The sequence below is a fragment of the Acanthopagrus latus genome, chromosome 14 (genome assembly GCF_904848185.1).
Source record: "Acanthopagrus latus isolate v.2019 chromosome 14, fAcaLat1.1, whole genome shotgun sequence".
NCBI classification, from domain to species: Eukaryota; Metazoa; Chordata; class Actinopteri; order Spariformes; family Sparidae; genus Acanthopagrus; species Acanthopagrus latus.
The window spans coordinates 14537676-14564068 of NC_051052.1; the positions used below are offsets into that span (position 1 = coordinate 14537676).

At 43.7% G+C, this 26393-nt stretch overlaps 1 protein-coding gene across 6 annotated transcripts in view; it reads left to right on the forward strand.

The window, feature by feature from the left end:
• Positions 1–14472, forward strand: part of cacna2d1a (calcium channel, voltage-dependent, alpha 2/delta subunit 1a) — a 95512-nt gene extending 81040 nt beyond the window's left edge. For 4 of the 6 annotated variants that reach the window (XM_037121910.1, XM_037121911.1, XM_037121908.1 and 1 more), the window contains 8 exons: positions 801–953; positions 2043–2095; positions 2390–2445; positions 4226–4352; positions 5113–5225; positions 6171–6253; positions 7986–8077; positions 8702–14472. In XM_037121910.1, coding sequence (XP_036977805.1) covers positions 801–953; positions 2043–2095; positions 2390–2445; positions 4226–4352; positions 5113–5225; positions 6171–6253; positions 7986–8077; positions 8702–8738 — 714 coding nt within the window. In that variant the 3' untranslated portion in view covers positions 8739–14472. The remainder of the gene's footprint in view (positions 1–800; positions 954–2042; positions 2096–2389; positions 2446–4225; positions 4353–5112; positions 5226–6170; positions 6254–7985; positions 8078–8701) is intronic. The other 2 variants (XM_037121914.1, XM_037121909.1) reach the window with 1 other exon arrangement.
• Positions 14473–26393: the final 11921 nt, after the last annotated feature.

Genomic DNA, 26393 nt, shown 5'->3' on the forward strand with positions numbered 1-26393 from the left:
TCATGTCACACCTCCGAGATGCCCGAGACAAACTACTTCCTCTGTGTAGAAAATTTATGGCCGCCTGGTTGACTGTGTTAATCAGATTATACTGAAGTCCATCATCCTGGTTTGAGGGTGATTTACTGAGTGTGTGTCGGTGTGTGTTTGTACATTTGCTGTGAACATTTTTAACCCATGTACACACGTCCTTGACTGTTTTTTGTACACGTGTTTGACTTTAATCTTAACAATCTAGAGTTGACTGTATAAAAGTGTTTAAGTGATCTGTAAATGAACACCTCAGTCAGTATCATCTATGAAGTGAGAGTTCGAACATTTCTCCCATCCTTGTCACTGAAATGAACTCTGCCCACCACCAAACTATTCAGGAGAACTTTTTAAAACAAAATCTCCTGAAGAAAGTTTAGTTTTTGCTCGGTTCACCACATAAAACACACTTGGTCTTGTACATGAAAAAGAAGGTTTAGATTTTTTTTCAAGTCATTAACACAGGAGAGAAAACAGTTAACAACAAAAAAAATATGCATCCTCACCTCCCCCTCAGGGATTCTGTCCATAAAGGACTAAAGAAACCAGAAAATATTCACATTTTAGAAGCTGGAATCAAAGAATTTAGATTTATTTTTCTATGAAAAAAAAAAAATCAATTATCAAGATAGTGGGCAAACAAGGACACTTGACAAGGAATCATTTCATCACCGCGTGTTAAGGAGCTTTTTTAGTACAGCTCTGTTCTGTCTCTGCTTCAACAGTTTCTGTGCTAAATGTGATATAAAAGATATATTTTCTGTCCTTAGATCGGGCGCTTCTTCGGTGTTGTCGACCCGGCCCTCATGGCAGAACTGCTCAACGAGTCTCTGTTCGACATTAAGAAGACCTTCGACTACCAGTCGACCTGTGATCCCAAGAAAGAAAGCAAGGCAGCTGCAGGCCTGCGATCCGTCTACGTGGTGAGTTACATAAGCCAGGGACCATTCACGCACAATCACTAATACACACACACACACACAGAGCCACCCACATGTGCACACCCACACTTACATGCATGTTCACACATTTTGATATCCACACATATACGTTTACTCATTTCTCTGCACAGACAGATGCATTCGCAGCCATACTTGCTTGCTTCCAAATGGTCACACACACACAAGCACACACTAACCTTCAGTCACCAGGGAGCCATAAATCTGGATGGAGCAGATGAGAAGGGAAGCAGAAGGTATGGTGAAAGCGTTAGAGTGGGAGTTGCAGTAACAGTAACAGGATTAGGTGGTCTAGCGTGCTTGGCTAACACAGCGAGTGATGTAGAAAGAGGCACTGTTTTTCATCACTTGGAAAAATGTACGGCGAAAAATGACGCAAAACACGTCTGCAGACGTTTGAACCGTGCTGGTAAAACATGTTTTGGATGCCGAGGGGTCATTACAGGTAGCGGTAAGCAGAGGTAACAAGCTGATACCTAAGAAAGAGATTAGGCTACTCCGAGGTATTCATAGATGCAAAAAAAATCCCCCTCATTAGTAGACGATGGAAACCATGTAATTTCCCGCAAATGTGTACAGCACGCTCGAGTGACCAAGGTGAGATGAAAGGTGCAGACATCTCTTGATCAAAGATGCCGTCAATAGCAGACGATGCCTCTAACACGGTTAGTTAAGGCTCCCCGATGACTCAACACGCCATCAGCTGAAGAGAAAGGACACAGCCGTGATTCACCAAAACAAGGCCCTCGCATGCTAGCTGTAATCAAAGCAGCATGTTGGCTGCCTCTGATTCGAACCGTGTGCTGCTTTGTTTTCTCACTGGTTCCTTGTTTACATATTTATGTGCGCATCTGTTGAGGAAGATTGTGTTCCAATTTGCTCTGAGAGACAGGAACATGAAAATCTATGGCCGGACCTCTTTGGTCTTTGTGGCATCTGTAGCCACTGTTAACACAGCAGGATGTTCAGACTGGCTCCAAATTTGCAACAGGGTTTGAGGACTTGATTAAATCCTTTTCTCATGTTGATTTCTATTTCGTTTGTCTCTCTTAGCCCACAATTGCCGATATTTTGAATGTAGGATGGTGGGCGACGGCTGCAGCCTGGTGAGTCCCTTTTTTAGAGCTTTTTCCTGATGGTGTTTTTCAAATGATTAATAAGAAAAATATACACTATTACAGCATGTAAGTCCTCACATACTGCTGGAAAGCAGGCAAGGATTTGTTCCTCTAAAATGGACGTATAGCATCTGTTTAAAAGCTGAATTGTTCCCAGGACAGTCAGCATTCCACAAAATCTCTTCTTGATTTATTGACGCATTTGCATTCTCACAAGTTATTTATTGTAGATTATGTTCCAGACATTTTTTTTTCATCTCCGGGGTTTGTTTTTGCTCTCAGGTCGATACTGCAACAGTTACTGGTCAGCATCACATTCCCCAACTTCCTGGACGCAGGTGAGTTCCTGTCGATTAGACACGTGGTAAACAACAGTGCTTTTAAGGGTTTTTATTTTGCAACCTTGATCGAGCTGCAGCCAGCCAAAAACAGCCTCATTATGGAAACGAAATAGTAATCAATGTTCATTTTAGTTTCCTTGACAAGGCCTGAAAAGATGTCGGGCACACTACTGTTCAGCTGTTTCTTTTATCTTAAGACTCTAGCGCAATGCCCACCACATGCCGAGAATATGGCTTTCGTAACAATATTGTTTCACAGTTGAGCGGACATTCATCATCAGACAATTTCGTGTGTGCAACACATTGCACATCTGACCCAGACGCGCCAAATGTGCAGTTGTTTTTCTGTGTGAAATTACAGATTATCAGCAAATCCAAAACTAAATAGCAGGTCGTCAACACGAAACACATTTTTGTGTGATTAACTTCCCCTGTTATTACTAGAAGACTAAACCTGGGTTTAATTTCTCCATGTTTTGTCAGCTCTTCTCTGAATCTGAATCTAAATTCACAGGAAGCGACTATTTGTTCTAATGGAAACAACTGCGTAGTATATTGAGTAACCTGCACATTAGACATTCAGGAGTGTTTTGATTTAATTTAACATTATTTACCCAGGAAAAAAGTCCCACTGAAATCATGAATCTCTTTTCAAGGGAGTCCCAGCCAAGTCGGGCGGCAGAACAAAAATAAAAAGAAATGACTGTCAACAGCCACAAAACAAAAAGCAAGCAATAACACAACACTGTGCAGTTACAGCCAAGCGTCGTAAAAAAAGATTCCAGTTTAAGCACCAATGCCCCATCGATTCTGTCTCCTCGAGACTTTAATTGAGTTTAATTTAAAGGTGACCGAAGACATCGAATTATGGAGGATATTGCAACATAATACAGTCTGAGGGTGCAGATTATCTAAAAGCCCTTTTTCCCAGCAACTGTGTCAACAGTCGGTACAGAAAAAACTTTTGCTACTGCAAAGAGTTTCCCATCACTCATCTGGGAAATATAAATACATAGATTCAGTAGGATGGGAGGTCACGAACGGCAGCTGACCATCTCACCCAGGAGTGAAGCTCAGGGTGATGTGCGCACTGCTGTCGATCTTGCTCTTGTAATTTTCGTTACACTTGTGTACCTACATCATCCCAAATGTTTGTAGCGATGTTCAAACCCAGAAAAAAAAAATCCTAATTCTGTTCCGGTAATGGCGCCTTTTAATTTAGTTGTGGGTGATTCAGAGAGTGAGGGAGGAAGTTTGGTGAACGAGACTAAACGTGATGCAGCTAAATCGTTACTGCGCTGCCTTATCTGTGAGTATTTCGGCCCAAAGTCACATTATATAGATGTTTATCAGCACTGGTGGTCGCTTCAGAGTGGAAACGTAAAACATGCATGATCCCGCGCTGCTTACGTCTGGGTCTTGAGAGGAGCTGTCGGAAATGACGTACTGTGCGTTTAAACCCTTTAAAGCAACATTATGTAGAAACTGGCATTTTCATGCGATTTTGGCGCCCTCCCCCTGGAGTCAGGCAGCCAGCTCTAAGAGTCCTGCGCTCTAATTATAGTCCTCTCTTGATGCTAAGTGGGCAAACATCAATTAAAACTGCTTTAAGTTATTCAGCACAAAAGCACCTATACAGCAGGTACCAGTGTATTTTCCCAGTGTCACACTTGTTATGATTTAACTGTTTTGGTGTCAGTGTGTATATTATGGTGTCAGTATGTGTATATTTTTGAAGTGTCTGTTCACACGAATGCACCTGATATTCATCCCGCAGCCGAGATGGAGGACGAGATGTCGGACGGCAAGCACAAACAGGCCTGCATCACCGAGCAGACGCAGTACTTCTTCGCTGACGACCGGTTGTCGTTCTCTGGCAACTTCGACTGTTTGAACTGCTCCAGGTAAAAAACACCCACTCCTTCTCAGCAACACACCGGGCATGTACTGCAGATTCTTGCTCATGGAGGATACGTTAGGGTCCGAAAACATTTTGCCTGACCTGCAGCGATTCGCTTGCATCCATAAGACACGAATGAAGTCCCCAGAGGCGGTGCTAAGAGAGGGCTGTAAAAATTCACATGCCATGAAGGTGAAGTTAAGTCACCAGCGTGGACCACCGTCTTGGCACGCGCGTGTGTGACTGTGCAGATGTGTGTGTACATACGCCATTTTAAGGCCCCCTCGTGCCGGCTAATGGAGTGCCTGCCCGCATGCCGCGCGGTGTTCCTGCACATTAGCAGCACACACGTTTCTTTTTAACGACCGCCATAAAAAAATAAAAAAAAAGAGAGAAAAAAAAAGGCAGAGAAAATCATTTGTGCACCAGTGACATGTGGGACTCAGTAAAGGTCTTGGAGGTGGGGTGGCACAGCAGGTTCACGTCGCCCCCTTGGGATTAAAAGGCAGCCAGGAGACTCGACTGTGTGCTTTTCATTGTGTCAAGGATTCCAAGAGTGTTTGCTTAGTCATGTATGTGAAATAATTGGTGTCCGCTGTTAAGCAGCAGTCACAAAACCGATGTCTTCTTCTGGTTAAATATTCAACTTCCTACTCTATCTCTCGTAAGCATGTCTCAGTGAAATTGTATCTCCATCTTTCCTGGAGCCCGGCCCATGTGTCAACAACTCTTCTCGTGTCTCTCTTGTGTCTGCTCCTCTCCAGGATGTACCACGCCGAAAAGCTGCCCAGGACGAACCTGGTCTTTATCATCGCTGATAGAAAAGGCTTATGCTCGGCCTGTCCCAGCAAGCCGATAACACAGGAAGAAAAGCAGTGTATCCTTTTGGCTGATGCAGCTGTCATCTGGCACACAACGTGAACTTTGTGATTCAGCGAACAGATGTTTTTAAAAGTGGATGTTTTTGACAAGATAACAGTGGACGAACGCTAATTATGACAATATCTGCTGACGACAGCAGAATGTTCACCAGCACTTTCCATGATGCTTATGTCTATAATGCACTATTACAAACTTTTTTTTTTTTTACAATTTATAATAGTGTGCCTGTATAATAAGTTATGAGCACTTCATGATACTCATGATGCTTTTTATCAGTCATCATAACTATTTATGATGCTGCTGGTTAAAAATCTACGAGTGTTTCAGAATGCTTTATAACAATAATCGTAACACTATAATAACACATAACAGTATTATCATAGTGCGTTATAATGCATTGTAGACATAGGCTACATAGAGAGTGTCACAGAATATGTTTTTTTTTGGTCATGCTTCTGTAAAAGGCTGTTCCTCATAAAGGCTAATTCTCAATAATCACCATTTCCATGGTAGTTGACATTTAAAACTTGCCCAGAACTCAGTATGTACACACACTGGGTTTCTCTCCCTGTGTCTGCAAAGCAGATGGTAGTGTTGAATATGTCTGATGAATAGCTTACAAACAAATCGTCATGGTCTCTCCAGCACACAAGGCTGTTGTCAATTACAGATTAAGCCTCTTGGAAAACACACTGACGGCCATTTCATCGAGCAATGTGCTTGAGATCCAAAAGTTTTATAGTCATTGCAGAATGATGTCAGATGCGCTCGATTTGGACAGTAATATAATACATAATAGTGATTTTATCAATCAAAGTGTTACGTTTAAGAACTTCCCGTGGTGTAATAAACACATAAATGTCTACTTAGATAGGGGTAATTTGTTGCTGCCGTTACTAATTACCCAGAAACTGTCATGTTCCTGACTATACTCATCCAGCTGAAGGCCCTGATCCGTGTATACTGTCCAACAACCCTCGGTACAGAAAAGGGCCTGCAGTCTGTTTTGATAACACCGAACATGTAAGTCGTTTTCATCAGACCGGGGCTGCTCAACAATTTTAACTGCTCAAAATGTGTTGCCGAGGGTGGTCTGTGTAGGGTTTCACGTACCATTCCTGCTTTAATGGTCTCGTAAGAATTACAGAAATTTTGCTGAAATCCGGCCTGAAATCAGAAAAAGCCATCCGAATCAAAGCGTCTGCCCCGAGGCTACTGTTTTGGGTTTCACTGCTAAAATCATTCAGGTTTAGCGCCAAGGACAATTTGGGCCTGGCTACAGCTTGCGAAACAGAGCATTTCTTAGTACTTTGGCGCTGGCAGTTCTGTGATAATCATCTGTTGGTCCAATCCTAACACATCTCGGTCAATAAACAGCATAAATCTACTGAATCCAATTGAATTAAAGCCCCTTGATGGACTTTTTTGCCCACTTGGGGCACTGCATGAAAATTCAACCGAGACTCATGAAGTTGGCTATTTACTCACAATATAAGCATTTATTTGGAGACGCGTGGTCACCCCTGTGAACGGGAGTCAAATATTCACAATGCGTTTTTGGCTTTTTGCTGCTATATGCTACACTTTGTTGACCGAGCTCGTCACTAACTGTGTTTATCAGCTGTTTGGCGCTCGGCAAGTGGCATACAATAGGTTTTGTTTTTTGTTTTTTTTTTTGCTGAAAACAGTCCCCAGTTAAAGCTGGAGGCCGTAAAGAACAAAAAGAATAAGCTGAAAGATGTTAAAACGGCTCAAACGAACCGCGGTCGGATGATAATCTGACCCATTTCACATAGCACATAATCATTTGATCCATCGTTAATGTAAATATATCAAGATTTAAAGTGGTCAGACTGAAATATAAAGGAAGAAAATATTGTGCTATTACATTAGATGTTATCAAGGTTGTTGTGATAATTTATTGTGATATGAATGATAAGTGTATATCATCCAAGATCCGGCTATTGGGAGCATTTTTCGTATCTTTTTTATTCATTATTCCTTCCAAATGTATACTCCAGATGAAACAAACTCGATCTGTTTTGACGTTTCACCTAAGGAGACGCAACAGCAACATGTTAGGGACCAATAAAAAATTAAGGGAGGGTTTCAGTCGGCTTTTTAGCCCCGCTGGCCGGAGCCCAAAGATCCTTAAGCCGCGCTCCTGTTATGGAAACAGTATATCAGTGAGGAAATTCTACCCATGGCACCTTTCCATCACTAATATCTTTACATGGTGCATGTCATCTCTCTTTCTTTCTTTTTTTTTTTTTGTGTTGTTGCAATCCCCCGGAAAAGCCGTACGTGCGCAGATTTCCCACGCGGAGACAAACAGCGGGTCGTTGCTCGACTATGAATAACTAAGCTAAACAAACATCTTGATGAGTCTCTGCGTGTGAAACCTCTGCGCTTGAATGCTCTGTTTGTTTTCACTCTATACTCTTTTTCCAGTGTCGAAGTTTGTCGGCTTTATGAATTAACTCTCACGCCTGCACCGTCTCACACACACACTCACTCACTCACACACACACACACACACACACACACACACAACGCTTTCTCTCACACTCTTTATCTTGCAAGTGAATGCATCTTTCTTGTACTAATGTAACTGTTGAAACTAATTTTCTTGCTCACGTGTATTGCTTTTCTAACTTCTTGCTAACGGTGTGGACCTTTTTGCTGCATGATTCTCTCTCTCTCTCTCTGTTTTCTCTCTCTGTTTCCCGCTCTGTGATTGGCTGTTGATGGTTAGGATGAGGCCATGTGCCGAAGGAGGAGCGCAGGCTCCCCATTGGCCTCCTCTCTGCTCATGTTACTGCTGCCACTGTTCATGTGCTGTCTCGGGTCAGTCCCATAACGCTAGCTCTTTTCTCTTTCATTCATTTATACCACTGTCTTGTCCCCAGTCGTGACCCTCGTGCACTTTTCTCACCTTATCCCCTCCTTTTTTTTCCTGCATCCCTGCTTTGTTCCACTACTTCACGTCTTTTCCCATCGTTTCCTTACCCGTCACTCTTTCTCATGTTCTGCCGCCATCTGTCTCCATCCCCCCCCCCCCCCAGCTTAACCCTCTCAGACACCGCTCGCCAACATTTTCTCCATCCCACCTGACTTTGTTCTTCAAGCCACGCTCTTTGCATCGTTCCCCATCTATCATTGTCCGTCTCAGGCAATAGGCTCCAGTGTCGATCTCTGCCGACATCTGATTGCTGGTGTGGCCAGACGTCAGTTTAAGCAGATCGCTCACTGCTCATTTGCATCCAGACGCTCCAACGTCTCTTTTGATGATTCTCGGCATTTTCCCTCTTGATAAACAAATCAAGGAAAGACATTCTTTCCTTCTCCAGATGCAAAAATTCACAGAGTGCGAGTATACAATTAGTTATTGCTCAGAGTTTTTTTTAGTGTGTATTATGTTGGCTTTTACAATCACTAACTTCACTTCTTTCCCTCCCCGCTCGGCACCAGGAGGAGGACCCTGACTGTGGCGGTGCATCCGGTCTGAGCCCCTCACTCTGGCTTATGGTGGCCCTTCAGCTGGTGCTCCTCTGGGTGTTGACCGGCTCCAGACACCACGCCATCCCATCATGACCTCCGAAAAACCTCCCGATCGCACCCTCTCTCCCTCCCTCGGTTATCTCCCAGATGGCAACCAGCATGCAACGCTGCCACCGAAAACGATGAACGCAGATGACAAAGCGCTTGTAACAAACAAAAAAGAAAACCAACCTGTGAGCCCCACACTCTGCCCGTCTCTTCTTTTGATACGTTCATTTTCAGGGGTCACTCGAAGCGATTTCACCGGATGCGAGGGGAGCAATGTGACGAAAGAAGTGAATGTTGGAAGAAAGATAAGAAAGAACTTGAGCTTCTGCTGTCGTTCATCTGGTCAGTGGTCCCCCTCCCCCTCCTGCCAGCTGAGATCAGAGGGAATCCAGAGATTAATTTTGATTGGCAACTTCTGAACTTTCTCTGGCTTGATGTCACTGATGAAAGAGATCGGACTGTCTCATAGTATCCGAGGGTTTTTAAACACATCACAAAGAAGGGGGACTTGGTGTTTATTGAAGATGTTGAGCAGTTTTATCCACCACTGCCAGAATCAGCGCTGCCCTTTGCGAGCGCACCGTTTATTTTGAATCGATTTGCCGTGGCTAGTTCTTAGGTATTTATTTATTTTTTGTGGTTGAGAATTCGGCTAAGATTGCAGTAATGTACGCCAAACTGTTACATCACGAGCCCGCGCCCTTCACTTGCCGCCGTTGGGTTGCTGATGATAGTGTTGTCGCAGTCTGATTTTTAGATAGCGCTTTCACAGTGTCTCACAACATTACAATGGTTTTACTTTCACCCCGGTGTTCTTTCATGTAGATACCGTATTTGCAGTGTGGAAATCATGTTCATTGTTATATTTATGCACAGAAACCACCCCCCTCGACTGCCACCGAGCGCCCGACTTCTTCTTCTATACGGAATTTTCACTTCGTGGCTAATCAGCCACCCATCAACTCTTGATCAAGAGTGGTGAACGATCCGGATTTCCCACCTCGGTGTTGGATTGCTCCAATGAAAACGTTGTTGCCATAGTGCGTATTAACCAGTCGGGGTGAGCCCGGCTGGTGTCCTATGCATGCTCATTGGACAGAATCTCGAGTGCCATGTGGAGTGCGTGACTCAGACGAACGCTTTAGCTTCACAGGCTGTGGCTAGCACGCTACTGTTTGTTTTATCGCAACTCACGAGAGCGAACGAATGAGGAGGGCATCGGAATTTGTGTTTTGACATTTTGCTCGGCAAAAACAGGACACTCATACATTTGTATTCACTGCTGTCACTTTGTGAATTAAATGACTACTATCTGCACTGCGTTTCAAAGTGCAGCTGTGATTTGTCTTTGCAGTTTGGTCTCCTGACTGAAGAACAACCTCTCCATCTGTGTAGTAGCGAGGTTCCCTCTTTCAGTTTCTTATACTGTGGTATGATATCAACCCAGCAGAAATCACTGCAGTCAGTCCACGCTGATGTCTGATCCTGTCTACTGCTGTATTTCATTTTGATCAATGTCAGTTCATCTTGGTTCATTTTGTGTGCTTTATTTTTCCAGTTACATACACAAAACAACTAAGCTTAAGTGTGAAAACTGACGGATTTTCTGTTGATTGTTGCATTTCAAGGAGACCTGTAATGCTTTTTTGTTTTCATTTTTTAAAGTGTTTTATAAAGGTTCTTGCGCATGTAGTAAGGTCTTGAAAGTTCGGGTCAAGGTCCGCACCAACAGAAGCTCCTCCCTCCCTCAGAAAACACTGCTCCTTGAACGCCTCGTCACTCATCCCGCCTAAAACCCCGTCACACAAGGTCACACATTTGCATTATTTATGCCTAGCGGCTAGTTTGGTGCGTAAGAATTGATTTAGCACAGCTGGCTCGGGCGTGTGTGAGCTGACCAATCAGAGGAGACTTGGTATTTGGGAGGAGGGGCCTTAAGGAGATGGGAGTAAAACTGATGTGTTTTCGTTAACACCAAAGCATGTAAAGTGACTCCAGTAGTAACCTGAAATAGAATGATGAATTATTAGTACTATTAAAGAAATTATAACATTATAAGTTACTTTGAAAATCATCAATAATCTCATCTCATTGGCCAGAGAGCAAAACAGTCAAGTTTCTATGAAAAATGTGCTACTCAGCCACTTCTGCCCCAAATAATTGAGAATAACACATTTTGCAGGAACAAATCTGAGCAATGTAAGCCACTAAATCTCCATGCGATAATAATTCTGTGGGCAAGGGCACAAGTATTCAACTCACTTTGTTAATTTCTCAATGGAAATGTAAATCCAGATCATGCTTCGCGTTGTTGTTGTTGGTTGACGCTCGTATCCGCATGTATTGAGGAATACAAGACACATATCGAGGCAGGAAATGATCTGTCCGGCAGAAAACTTGCGTGATTGTGTAATAGAAAAATCGTGTAATTGTTTTAACCAGCTGCAGTTGGCTCTTGTTTGTCACGGCTGTCACTGAGCAATCCCATAATGTTATCATTATGTTGACGTGTTTTTTTGGTTCTGGGCAAGAACTGACAATCGCAGGCTAAAACGATTCACATGTCCATTTTTTTTTAGATTTTTTTTTATGATACCTCATAAGTTCACAGAGAAGACTGAAATGGTTGCCAATATTTACAGCTGCTTACGGATGCACTTCATTGTTTTACTGCGTTATAGCCACTCCAAATCACCAAATTTCTCTCAAAACCACTGTTAGACATTTCCAATTTCAACTGTTTCAAATCACAACACAAACAGAGGACGTAAATTGGGGACTTGGCATGTTACAGACGGCACGAAAACAAAACCACTGAGTTCAGAATAACTGAGTCGAATAAACAATTACGCATGTTCGCAGGAAACTACTTTAATTCTGTGGGGAAGTGAAAGAAAACCCACAAAAATCTCTTAGCTGTGTGCACCACATCATTTACCACTACCATCTCTCTCCCTTTCCATTGAATAATTGCTGTGACAACATTAAAAAAAAATGTCAGTTTTGAAATAATAAGCATTCCTCTTGAGTCAGATCAAGGAGCGCCGTCTTGTTGGTCTCATTTTGTGGCAAGCCTCCTCCACCAACAGCATCGTCATCATAACTTTCCAAGTGGTCTGAGGTGCACTTTTTGCGCTCTCTCTCTCTCTCTCTCTCTCTCTCTCTCTCTCTCTCTCTCTCTTTCTCTCTCTCTCTTCATCTTCCAACTAAAGACAATGTGGTGAAACTAACTAATGGTATTTATGCTCAAGAATATCAAGTGCCATATAGGACTCTCTTATTCTCTTGTGGAGAAACCTATTATCGTAAATACAACATTTATGCAATTTACCAAGATGTAAGTCTCATAAGTCGTTTCCCTGTGCTGCATGGTAGTGGCTGACAATTTGATGAAGAAAAAAACAAAAAAGAAAAGAAAAGAAAAAAAATATGCATATATATCCGGCGTGCTCCTGCTTTAGTGTGTAATGTTGGGAAGCATCATATTCTGGGTGTCAGGTGTTTATTCATGATATGATATGGTATGATCAGCTACTACTGCCTTTCTCTTGGGGGGACAGCATTTGGTTCCCCGCTGGTCTGAGTCAGCTGGGGGAAGAGGAACCCGATTGGCCAGCGCAATGTTTGAATGCACTACTTGATCTGTCTGATTGGTTCGAGCAATGTATGAAGGGCCATACCAGTGACTCAGCAAGGTCGGACTTCAAACTCCAAATAATGAATACTTGATGCCTGTCAGGTGGCCTGTCAGTGAGCCAGTGGATGGATTAAAACTGTGGATAGACATTCATGTTGTCCTGATGACTTTGGTCTCCCCTAGTTGTACTGTAGCGCCACCATGAGTTTCAGATTTGTGGCTTTAAAGGTGCAATATGTAAGAATTGGCCAGCTGTCTACTTCACACAAAAAAAGGACTGCACATCACCAGAGTAGCCACTAACTGCAGGGAGATGTTGCTGTTTTTAGCTAGTTAGCTCGATTAGCCGTGCATCTAGTGGTCTGGACTGGGAGCTCGGAGCACGAGGGGTTGGTGTCTTTGGACTGGACATGGACAAATGACTTCTCCTCTGCAAACCGGATAATCTCCGCAACGCACCTCATAGATGACATGACATCAAAAGAGCTGTTTTTCACGTTCTGTTGATGATCTTTTGCTGCTTTTTTGAAATGTTTTTAACCTACATATTGCACCTTGAAGTGAAATATCCCAGGTTTCAGAGAGATTGCTATGAAAATTGTAGAAATTTTAATCACTTCTGAAGTCATCCTTTAACTTTAATTTAGTGCCGTCATCAGGTCAATACTTCTGTGTGTCCAGTAATGTAGTTTAGGACTACATACCTGCAAAACTAATGACATCACCCCCAACTGTGTTGTGGTCAGCACTAAAACAAGGAAAACAAAATGAAATTATAACATGTTAAACTACGGAAATATTGTAAAAAGAGAAAAGGCTTGTCTCCTCTTATTAATCCTGTATTCCAACGAGAGTTATTCATGTTGTAGCCTACTGGACGGTAATACATGTGCTTCAGGTTGACCTCTGCATGTAAGTCTATCCCTTACAGTGATTAGCTATAATGTAAATACCCTCATATCAAATCACAAGGGCAGACACTCTAACAACAAATGGCAAAAGCTAATTTCATGTGGTTGACTTTTAAAGCTCCCAAAACCCGCCCACAGAGCAGTGTGGGCATGTTGTGGCTCACTTCTTATGAATGTTATTAAGTCAGTGATAAATGGGCATTTTGTTCTCTTAAGATAAATGTGCCTGTTTTCATTAGATAACAACAACAAAAAACAACATCTGAGCTCAAGATAAGGGGATTAAAAATTGCAGATGTGGTTCTCTGCTTCCGTACTTAACAAAGATGGTCGTGACAATTTAATTTCAAGCTGTACAGGAATGAATGGAAGTCAGTGGCTGCCTGAAAAGTAGTGGAGAAAATTGGAAATATGCGTGAATTGTAGGTGAGAGGATAAACCTGCAAAAACACTGGTATGGTCCTCCGAAGTCACTCGAGGCAGATATGTACATTGTACAGATATGAAAAATAACCTAATCGCGTAGAAATGCACAGAAAACCGCTGGACGGATGAACGCGAGCTTCGCACTCGTCCAGATGTCCCGTTCTACTCTTAAGTGCTAAAATCAGATGCTGTCACCTCAGGAACAATACTCTCTCGATGTGATATGAAGTGTTTTTTGATTCTGTTGGTGCTCTCTGTACGGACTGTGTGAAGTTGGCCTTTTTATTTCTGGAATCTTGAGGATTGCTTACTGTGTGTTTTTTTTTTGTGTGTCTTTTTTTGTGTTACCTTTCACTGCCACTCTTTGGCAGACGACTGGCGGGGGGCCTGTCAGTCAATCTTTTCTCTGCCTTTTCAGCTTGAAGGCAGGCTCTTGATGGAAGCGTCCACCGAGTCACCCCCTCGCCAGACTCCGCGTTGGGGAAGTTTTGGCGACAGGCCCCTCTGTCAGTCTCCCTCGATTGTGCTTTAATATGTTACACTTTAGTGGAAATCGATTCTCCAGAATCAGTCCTGTAAAAAAAAGAATTTGTACAAAAACGGATGTTGTTCACAACAAAAAAGAAAAAAAGAACAATGTTTATAATCCTGGGGAGGAAAAAAAAAAACGTGTTCATGTGCAAATAAGGTATATTCAGAATAAAAGTTTATGATTACTATCTGTTGCATTACTTCTAGACTTCTGGCTGATGTCCTTCCCTTGCAAAATGTCTTTTTTTTTCCACAGCGGATCAGATTTCTGTTACTAACTTCTGTCCCATTGCCAGCGCACATTTCCCATCCAAATGTGTGTGAGAATGAGGAGGAAGCACCCCGAGTCTGCTCTCCCGGTGTCTAGCCAACATCTAGAAGCTGACGTCCGGCCAAAATCAACACTGTCCAGGAAAAGGAACGGTGGAGGCGTAGCTCCAGCCACATCTCTCTACAACATTGAATTTGGCTCAAGGACACGTCCATTAACGGCGACCCGTAATGTTCTCTGGTCGTAAATTTGCCGTAATTCCTGTTTTCCCTGTTGCATGTTGATCAAATACTAAGTGACTTTCTCGTTAGCGCAGTTCGCTTTACACTTGAACCTGAAACCAGCTGTGCTCAAGCCCAGATTCTTACACACTGCCCCCCAAAGACAAACTACAGGCTCATTTTACTCTTTATTATAGACGTTAAAAACTAACCCTCGCTCGGTATGGTATATAAGGAAAAAGTAAAATCCTTCAGGTGCTTGGGGACATTTAAAAATGAGACCAATTACAATGTCTTTAGTATTTCGTTTTAATAAAAAATGGCCTTTATTGTTGGTAGCACAGCTGGTGAATGACTATACGGAGACCAATAATATGAAATTACATATATTACAGACCATGTGACACAAATTGATTACAGCACCACCAGCTATAACTTAGTGAAACTGCCATTTTGGTGAAGAAACCGGACGCCCACTCAAAATATAATTTATCAACTCAGGCGATGTAATGCAAAGAAATGACGTAGTAAATTCCTAAACCCTCGTTGTGATTCTCGACCCCCTAAATCTGTCATATTTTGTTACCGAAGCATAATTCTCCCTGCGTGTAATCTCTGTTTTTCATGCATCCTCTTTCTTTGAGTGATTATTCTATGAAAGATCTAAATCATGCTTTTAAAAAAAAAAAAAAACGTGGGTTCCGGTGACAGCACCCTGTCTCTCTTGGACTCTATTATTCCCCCCCATCCCCCCAAGAAACTCTTCCTTTCCAAAAGTGTTATTCCTTGTCTGTCACGGATGAGCGGCGATGTCAACAGCACACGGTGGATTTCCTGCTGAGGGGGCTCTGGATTTCGCGTCTGGCAACAAGATGACCCAGTTCGGTTTACACAGAGAGGTCAACTCCTGTTGTGTTTTCGATTGTTATCCTAAGTCTTCGGGCTTGTGTGCCCCCCACCCCACCCCCCGTCACTGATTGATATCAAGGCCTCGAGTCCCGCAAGTAAACGGCCTCTAGTGTAAATACGAAAAAGTTTATTGTGTGAGTAATTCCATTTGTTAGCATTAACAGTCTCATTACACCGAGATTTGTTTTTTCTAAAAGCGGAGGGACGGTGTCGCATGTCGTTTGGTTTGTGCACCGGGGTGAACCTTGAAGGGCTTAATAATGATAATAATAATGAAAAAAGGATCGTACTATGTGTTGACCAGGAATGCTCACCGCTTCATTTATATGCATGCACTCCCCTCAAAAAAAAAAAAAAAAAAAAAAAAAACCCGCTCTCCCTCTTCCCGGCAAATGCTTACTCTTTGCATTCCTCACTGTTGCGAGATGAGGTAGATATGGTTTCTGCAGTCTCCCTTCCTCATTCTGTGGAAGCCATTCCTACGGTATGACCGGGTTTTGGGTTACTGAGGAGTGCATCGTCCCCTCACGAAGACCCGCTTCGTGTCCCGAGGACAAACCCGCCGAGAGAGTTTTGTGTTTTTGCACAGATGCGGGCCTACAAAGGATCCGGTAGTTCTGTTGGGAAGAAAGAACAACTTTGAGGGGTTGTGGTCAGGAACGAAAAAAAAAAAAAAAATGCATCCAGACGACAAAGAGCAAAGATTAGACCACCAAGGCATTGTTGAGGTTTTTGTTTGTCTCCACGTCTCCTGTCTTTTTCCCTTCGTCCCCCGTACTTTGGCTCTGCTCCCTCGGCTGTGTGTGATGTGTAATCACCCCCGACCCCAAATTAAGTTCCTCCCCTTTCATTTAAATTTCAAACACCTCATAAAGGCATTTGTTTGGCCCGGGCTCAAAAGCCAATCACAACTGCTCTAATAGACATCTTGTGATGCTTACAGGACACGAGGGGGGAACTGAGACTGATGTGTTTATGTTGTGCGTCCCCGCAGGATTTCTCTTTTTTTCACTGTACCTCCCTGGCGGAGATGCTGTAGTTAGCACCGCTGGCTGTGGGTTCAAACTCTCTGTGAAGGGTTTGCATGCGTGTTAGCTGGGATTGGTTCCAGCTCCCAGGGACCCTCAGGTATAAAGGATAAGCGGGATGGATGGATGGATGGATGGATGGATCTGTACAGCTCTTATCCTGAAAGTCTGTACCCCCAGGGTCACAATCAACTCCTTAAAAGTCTACACTCCCTCTCTTAGATGTTAGGTTACAATGAAGGAGATTACATCGAGTAAAGAGCTCCAGGTAGCCTGTTGTTACCGGAAAATGTGACGTACCGACGTGACATCCATTCCTGTACATTAGTTTCCCTTTTATCGTGGCAACGATAACCACATGGGGATGGATAATGAATTCTCGATTGCTACATAACTCTGAGATGAACAGCTATGTCCAGACTTCCGAAGGGTTCAGTACGCTTAAATCAAACAAGGTAGTACACAAAAAGACAAGAGGCAAAGACAGAACAGTTGTTTCAGATTGGCACACTTCCTCCTGCCCAACGCCAACATCCCTTTACCTAGACGACCTAATAGGTCGATTACCGTGGACTCTGTGTCGACTTGTGGTTTCACACAGGACATGAAGAGCAGCCTCCTGGGTAAAAGTGCTGTATTTGTTGACCCATCCATCCTCCCGTCCTCATCTCTTCATCGCTCTCTATACTCACCCGCCCTCCTCATTTGCTGCCGTGATAACCACAACAGCCACCAGAGGTCGCCGATCACCCGACAGTCAACAGAAACACTAGTCGCTGATCTATAAAGACTGACTGTGCTAGCTGCTTCACGTCGCTTTCCCACAACCCGGTCTCTGTTGTGAGATTCTTCGGTGACCTCGGGAACAGAAATCTTCGAAACACTCCTGCGTTATCAGACAGGAGCAGAAAGAAACTGTGGTGTGCAGACTGAAAAAAACTCAACGGATATAAATTTCACACCTCAAAACACCTGGACGCTGTGTAAAATGGGGATTCCTGTCAGATTGCTGGTTTAATAGATTTCGCACACAAACCCTCCAAATTCTGAGGGGGGAGCGGGGGAGCAATCCAACAACGACTCTTTTGAGGCCCCGGCTGCTGTCTTGATGAAGGACACCTTCACCTCAGACTGTGGGACATCGTCCAGTGTGACGTCTCTTTCGGTGTAACCCAGCAGAGTATTCTTGGTTCTGCCTCACAACTGTGTTCTGTGTTCTGACCACCTCACATCTGTCTCACATGCCCACTCTGGACGTTGAGTAATGACATTGGATTTTCACATTCGAATGTGCATCATTGCCCTAAGAATTACAGCAGCCCTGAAAAGGGACATTGTGCTCTCAACATGTGGCGTTTACTCAATCTTTAGAGCAAAAGAACAGTATGGAATCATAAATCCTTTACGCAGCAGATGTAAAGAGAAGAGTGCCGTATATTTTCCAGCTCTCCGGCTCCGGCTCTCTCTGATGAAAGGGATGTTGATGGCGTCTATTATTGTGTAATTGGCGTCAGAATAGTACTGGTGTGTACAAACATCCCTGCCGTGATGCAGTTGGAAATTAACAAAATAAATTATTTACACGACCTCATTCAACTTGAACCACATGTGAGCTCGGAAAAAAGGCTTCAGGAAAACCGGAGGTTTATACAATTGTCTTGGCAAACTCAAAGCATCTCTCTCGTATTTCCAAAACAGCCTGATTTCCAAATGTACCTCACCTGCTCCCCTGGCTCGCTGTTGGGAGCTCCTTTTTTCCCTTTGTTGCTCATCTGCTGGTCATTTATTCACTCAGTGTGTTGTAATTGCTGCAGTCTGGTAGCATTGGCTTTTTCATGTTCCTTTTATGTTCCTTTGGCCGCAGAGAAAGTGAGGCTACGGCGGAGGCCCCGGCTCTATCGGGAAAACAGAAAATAAAACACCCAGGGCAGATGTGGGACGGCCTCGCTCGCTGACCAGTACTGGAGGTTTGATGTGGTTTTTGAATCACCGGCATCACCCACGGTTTTGTATCAGCTGTCCTTGACTGGAAATATGAGTGGTCCTTATCTCGGGGGAGAAGAGCGCAGAGGAGAGGCGAAAACAAAAGGAGCACTTAGAAAGATCTTCAGACAGAGCTGAGGCGAAAGAAGAACAAGTGACTTATAGACTGTTGTAGTTCAACAAAAGAAGTTAATTAAGTTTCTCGCTGTCAAAAAAAAAGCTGAAGCTTTTGAATTTGTATTTCACATCTCATTTGTCAGATCCCCCACAAACTTTAGTGAGTGTCAGACATTCAGGTCCTGGCAAACAAATAGACCACATTCAAATTGCAGCCATTTTCTCTGATGTCACACTCAGTGTTGAAAGCTCCTACACTGTTTGTATCCTGCAAATCATTATCATGTCACTGCCACCAAGAAGACAAGTACAAAGAAAGTTGAAAAAAGAAAATCGGGACGTATTTCAAGGTATCAACATCTGTTGCAAGCAGCATGCGTTAGCTGAGCACAAATAATCGAGTCCAAGATTCATCCGTCATCTGAAACTGTGTATTGTTTTCAGGGTCGCAGAGCTGAGCTGGAGCCGATCCCAGCTGACGGTGGACGGGGTACACTTGGGATAACTCGCCAGTTCATCACAGGACTGATGATGGATGGGGACAGCAACCAGTTCAGTGTAACTTATTACACATGTTAACACAAACAAGATTCAAATGTTATCTAGGAAATGGTTGATCGCTAACGTTAGCTGTTGTCCAGCGGTAGCTAAGGGGTTATGAAATGTGTTGTTTCGCCTTGAAATATGGCCCGATGTCCCTCTGAATTGTCATTGTCCATCATTAAATCAGTTGCTGATCAAATGAGGAAGCTATGACTTGATAGCGATTTGTCAGATTTTTTTGAAGATTCTATGAACTGCAACCTGCGACAGAACATTTGTACAGATTCCCCCAAATGGCTGCAGTGTGAGTGTGGTCTACTTTCACACATTGTTTATAATTTTTTTACATAGAAGCAGTGTCCATGTTTCTGTGGATAGCCCACACAATACGCAGGGAAGAGTTTCCACAGGGACTATTTCTTTGGTAGTAAATAGTTAGACTGAAGAACTGGTCACACCAAGGTCTCTAAAGGGACACCACATCTAAAAGTTTCTTTGTTTGTAATGCCACATCACAAACACACAAGACACAGCCAGATAAATATTTCAAAATATTTTCAGGCAAGAGCAGCATGCAGCTGCATTGCTAAGGTTTTTAAGCCTTGAAAATGAAGGTCAGCACAGAAAAACAAAATTCTGCCTCATTGTCTTGGGGTTGGGGAAGGAAATCTCAGCGACACATATAACCTTCTTTCAAAAACAAATCTTTTAAATCGGAACACATATTACAAACATGACCGGATACCCAACGTAAGAAAATATGATTTTGGGTCGTCTGGATGAGCCAGTCTTTCAAGGAAACGATTGTTTCTCTGTTGATAAGAATAATGTGTTGACAAAGCAGTGACGCAGCGTGAATCACACAAACTGAGTACATTCTAATAAAAATTGTGTTCATCAGCATACTGCTATGACTGTTGTTCCTTCTCAGTGGCAGCCAGATTTTTAGCTGCCCCGCTGACTGATTGGCTCACTGCCCTCAGACCAAACAGATTCATGCTCACAGTCACAAACAATGACTAACGCCGGCGGACAAACACTTTCGATGAGTCTCTCGTTACACCCGCAGACTCATATCGGGGAGATCTGATACAAGTCGATTACATAACGCAGACAATGGAGTCAGGCAGACGTCTTTTGCTCTGCTAGAGCGTGAGTTATTTCCTCTGCTGGGAGCCCCAGGTGTCCGAATCGCGACGGCGAGTCAGCATCTCGTCGCTGTGTAATAACGGAGTGCGTGATTAGGCTCCACGGTCTGGCACACACACACAGAAAGATCCCCTTAAAGATCCTCTGACACGCTAAGCGCCGTCCACTGCAGCTAAATTAACCTGCAGCTGCATCCGACAGTGCCAGCCCACACACACACACAAACCCACACACACATATACACATTTAAGCGTTTGTGTGAGACTGCAGCCGCACAACAGACAAACAAACTTGTAAATCCTTACGCCTACACCTACATGTATGTGTACACGCTTACACTGTATATAGTACTTCACTAAACGAAAGTGACTCATTTACAAGCCCTGATCGCCAGTCGGGACCACGCGTGCAAACCCAAACCACCCACAAACACACACACATACACACACAAACACAGTCTAAATTACAAGCATGAACACAGGCATGGTGCTGCACCTCTCCCACCACAATTATCAAAGGGTTGTCGTGCGGTGAACCTGTGTGTGTGTGTGTCTGTGTGTGTGTGTGTGTGTGTGTGGTCATACGGGTAATTAGTTGTTGAGTAAGTGCAAACGTGTGTGAACGCATAATCAGTGCAGTGGATGTTTAGGGAGAGTTAAAGGAGCAGTTCATACGCCATTCTTTGGCTTTCTTAAAGAAACTGTTGGACAATTTTTGGAAGTTTATTTTTTCACGGTCCTGCATAAGAAGTTTGGCACCATGCTCCTGCCTACGTGTTTAGCTCAGCGTCAGGAATGGGAATGGGATTTGTTTGGTGAAAAACTTCAATTATTGCGTTAAAATATGTTCCATGAGATGCCTGCTGGTATTCTGTGAGGCGATGGGTCTCTCAACCTTTGTCTATCCTGCTGATGCTTGTATTTCTCATCATTTTTAGCTGGACTATTTAGTCTTCTAACATATCGACAGGGCAAAAAACTTGCTCAGCTCTGTCTAAAGTGAAAGAAAAAACATGCACACATGGATTTAGAAGATGGATCTTGGCTCACTTTTGTGACTTGCAGTGGAGTTTGATATTGAAGGCCATTATGGTGTGTACTCGGTGTGCAAGATGTTGGTGCAGGTTTCATTTTTAGTGGGTGAAAGAAAACAAAACTTGCCACCCTCACTCTGAAAGGCAATGCAAATTGCTTCAGCATGTAACTCCCCCCTAAGACCAAATCAGCTCTGTGCAACCTTAACAAAAGAAGTACAGCATTGTTATCTGTTATTTTTCTTAACTTCGGAGAGCTGTTTCCAGAAGCTATAGGCATGAAATTACACTGGCATCTTCTCAGCAACTCACCTCGAAACAATCTAGATGGATAAGTAGCACTACAGGTTGATTTTGGGTGAACTGACCCTTTAAGGAAAACAAATAAGTTGTTGAACTTTCCTTTAAATAGGGAAAAGTACATGCATGTAAGTTTGTAAAGGCATCTCTTCACCTATGAGGATGTATGTTGGCGTAACTGTGGGTGTGCGCACACGTCTGTCCCACTTGGTAAGTGTGTGTCAGAGCGTGTGTCGCAGGCGTGCGTCTTAGGGGTGTGTGTGTGTGTGTGTGTGTGTGTGTGTGTGTGTGTGTGTGTGTGTGTGTGTGTGTGTGTTGAAGGAAGGTCAATCCTCGGTCCGGGTAATTTGCCACAGATGAAACTCGACTCCGTTCCAGGAGACCAGCGCGAGCAAACGTTTCAAAGCTGCAGGAAATCTATTAGCACCTGGTGGGACTACTCCCCCACCCCCACCCCCCGGTCCCCTTATTCTGTCCCCCCCTCAACCCTCCCATCCCTCGCTCGACCATCTCACCTCGCCTTGCCCCACCCCAGTTAATAAAGCCACACAAGACCACCACACTCCCGCTGTGCCACTAAAGCCGGGGGATTAGTTAGTGTGTGTGTGTGTGTGTGTGTGTATGTGTGTGTGTGTGTGTGTGTGTGCGCGTCCCTCTGTGGCGTGTGGCGAGGTGTGCATTTACATCCGTATATGTGGACCTCGGTGTGTGTGTGTGTGTGTGTGTGTGCATGTAATGTATCTGGACCTGTCCTTTTGCACACACGTGGAGCCAGTTAGCAGTGAATGAGGTGCCAGACAAGCATGCAGCAGCTGCCACACTCGAAACAATAGCTCATGATCCAGACACAGTAGGCTGCAGTCGCTGCTGAGCGCTGACTCCAGGTCAGAACGTATGTGCTGCTTTAATTGCCGGGACGATGGTTAGTGTCCGGGTCATGTAAACTGTGGTCAGTTTGCTGTATTTTTTTTTTGTTTTTCAGATATACAAGTTCTTGGCTGTGGTCAGGCCCAAATGTGAACAAAACATGTCCTCTGTCTTTTATGACCTGGCTGTGTTTGCACGATAACTGGCTTTCATATAAAGCGTCCTGAGAAGAATGCGGACCGTATGACATAGCGGCAACGTAAGCCAAGCTCGCTGCGGCAAACAGAACATTTGCTGCTACTCTTAATTGCCGGTTTTAAATCAAAAGGTGTCCTGCTGCCTTGTATCAAAGACTTGACGGACAGGTGTGTCGGAAACGATAAGATAAGGAAAAGTCTGGCACGCTGAAAGCTCAAAAAAAAAAAAGTTTTATTTGACAGAAATCAAAAGCTAGATTTAATATCAGATACAATTCTGGAAAACACTGTCTGAGACACGTCCGAGGCTGACAGATGGAGGCCAGATGCAATTCTCTGATGGTGATTACTTCACCTGCCATCTCAGCATTAAAACTTTCAAGTGAATCAATAAAAAGGGATTCAGGGTTTTATTTATGAATGTATGTTGTTGCACAATCTACAGAGAACTTGATGTTCAATCATGTTTTTCTATGTTTAAAAAGAAAAAAGAAACACGAAAGTAAGACGGCCGTTTGATTGTTTGCTGCACACTGAGCAGCGATTGTCACTTGCCAGCTCTGTATGCAAATAAAGACGCACATCAGACCACCCATTACAATGTTTTTCAAATAAAAACGAAACATCTTCACATATAACTTTTGCCGAATCAACAAGAAGGCCCAAGTAGTTAAGAATTTGTTGCAGCGAGCGTTTCACAAAGTTTATAAAGTCTCTCCTCACTCAACAACTCACAGAATTGAGCGTTTTTTTAAAGTAGTCTGGGGATGTCCACTGGAGTCATGAAAGAATTTACCAATATCTGTTACTTTTAGTGTATTTGCAAAATTTGACGTAATTATTATAAGCCAATGAGGATACTGACTCATGTCGCTTTACACTCAACTTTATTAGATGGTGATGAAGTGCACATTAAAAGCCATTTGTTCTCATTTTAAACAAATCTGTAAACACTCAGCCAACAGATCACTTCAAAATCTTTTGTTGTCTTGGTAAAGGTAAATACAACTGTAAACAGTGTAGTCTGACAGGTGCAGCAACAGTAACTCGGGGGGCCTATCAATCAGCCTGTTCAATCAGGCAACAGGATCCTGTCAACGGTGTTCATGTTTTCCAGACTACAATGAATGAAGCAGGATTTGTGAGCTAGATTTGCGACTGAAGGACTCAATGACAGACATGTTCTTTTTATCTCTTGTGTGATTTTATTTATGTGTTTAATAATGATTTGCCTCAAGGCCTTTTACCTCACCCCGTGGAATTAAATTCTTATTGGAATCACAGATTCGAGCCAGGGGACGTCTGGCCACCAGTCTTTTCTCCAAACAAGGCTTTGTCGGGTAAATCAGGAACAAATAACTGACTTTTGAGGGGTGACGGTTTTTTTTGTAGAACAGCTCCCAGAGGAAACATGATTAAGTTGAAGTTTTGCTGCCTCGAGGTATATGAGCTTGGCACCGACTTCATGCATGGTTATTTAATCTCCATTGTTTGATCCCACGGCCGGTGATCTGAGGAGAAGGAGCATTTCCAATTGATGATACAACTTTGGCCTGATATTAAGTCCTAGCTTCCAATTCGACTTCCAATCTGAGACATTGTCTCATGGATCTTCTCTCTCTCGTTGAGTTTAACTGTGTTTTTGAGACCACCTGTGTAAAGAAAGCCCCGACAGCAAACACTGAGCCGTCGAAGGCAATCAGCCACCACAACATCGCGACCAGACAAACCCAAACAGCTAAAACCCTGAATTAACACACAGGTTTACTTAAGCTTAGAACGTCTTTAACCATTACCAAGTCGGCACCTTCCTCTACCTGCTCCGAGAAATCTGATTATTTAAGTCAACTGTGTCTGCGGAGCGTTTGGGCAGTCGTGGACGCGCTCGCCAGGCTCGCTAGCTAGCTCGTGTGCAGGGTCCGACCTAATTGGATTTATGTGCGGGAATGTTTTCCAAAGCCACACTTGTGAAATACCTCCACATCTGCTGGCCATTAGCACTGGACATAACACACAACAGAGAGAGCAAAGCCCCCAACGCCTTGATTCATTGGACTGCAGCCCTGCTTTTATTGCAGCGGAGGAAAAAGGCTGGCCGCAGTGTTCCAGCACAGCGAGCGCTGCCTTATCTCTCTCTGTCGTTTCCCTCCTCCCTTATCATCCATTTAATCCTTCCACCCACTCACTATCTCGTTGTCCAACTTCCGATTTCGCTTTACGCATGCGGCAACGCTCCTTCTTTTCTCTCACTTTCGGCTTTTTTCCTTGAATAGCCTTCCTCTAATTTCTCATCTGCTTCCTTCCCCAGCTTTCCCCCCGGTGCCTCGTTCTCCGACTGTCATTTATCTATGTCAGTACAGCTTCCATCTCCAAACCTTTTTCCCTGTCACTCCCCAAGGCAAGGACGTCCTCCTGTTTCATCCCTCGGTGGGCACGGGGAGAAACTAGCAAGGGGGTCTGACAACCCCCTGACCCCTCATCTGTCATCTGCAAGGGGAAAAGCACCCTCCTAATTGGGGGGAGGAAGCGTCGAGGGGTTGGGGGGGGCGGGTATGGAGGTTGTTATTCTAGTGTCGGGGGGGTCAGAGGTGAAAAGGGGGAGATCACACCGGTGATTAGCCTCCTTCATGTGCAGGAGTAGTGGGACGCAGGGACAGCAGGAGTGTTTGCTGGGCAGCTGGGGTGTGAAGTTATTAAAGGGGTAGGGGGAAAAAATCTGATGTAGATTGGTCAGGGCTGTTAATGATAATGCCCCGGGTCAAGTCATGGACACCTGGACTCTGGAAAGGTGAGTCCAGGTTAAATCCATTAAGTCTCTAAAGAAGCGATTCAGGCGCAAGCATAGTCTTTCGGTGAGGCTGATCAGGGCCGAACTTCAAAAGTTTTCTCATCATCCTTTAGCAACCACGACTTTGATGAAATTATTCCACCAGGCATTCAAACTTAATGGCCTCTGCCAGGATGGGCACACCATGTAGGGCTGACTCTTAACAAATCAAGTGGTTAGGATTAGGGTTAGGGTAAGAGGTCTGAAAAAGGACAACTTGATAGGGTGGGGACTAGGGCTGGGTATCATTAAAGAAAATGAAACCAGGAGAGATGAGATTAACTCCTTCAGGTACTGAAATTTGGTAATCACAAGATATTTTTGGAACTTGATTGTATCGAGGCAATGCAGTGGATGCTATAAGAGTATCAGAGTTCGATATACATCCATGGTTGTTACGAATCAGGAAAGGACATGTCTTGACTGTTAAGTTCCACTCAGGTAGCTAACGCTGGTGTGGATGTAGCTGGAGTTACTTGTCCAAACAGGAATGCAACTCAAGATTTTAATTTTTTGGCCCAGCGCGCATACATGTGCATGATCTGGCTTTTTAGTCACCACTTAGAATTCTAAAAAACCAGTTGCTTGGAAATTTTTTGGTTTTGGCCTTTTTGGGTCCAACATTCTGAAAAACTGCTGGGGATCAAAGACTTGGAGCCGCCAG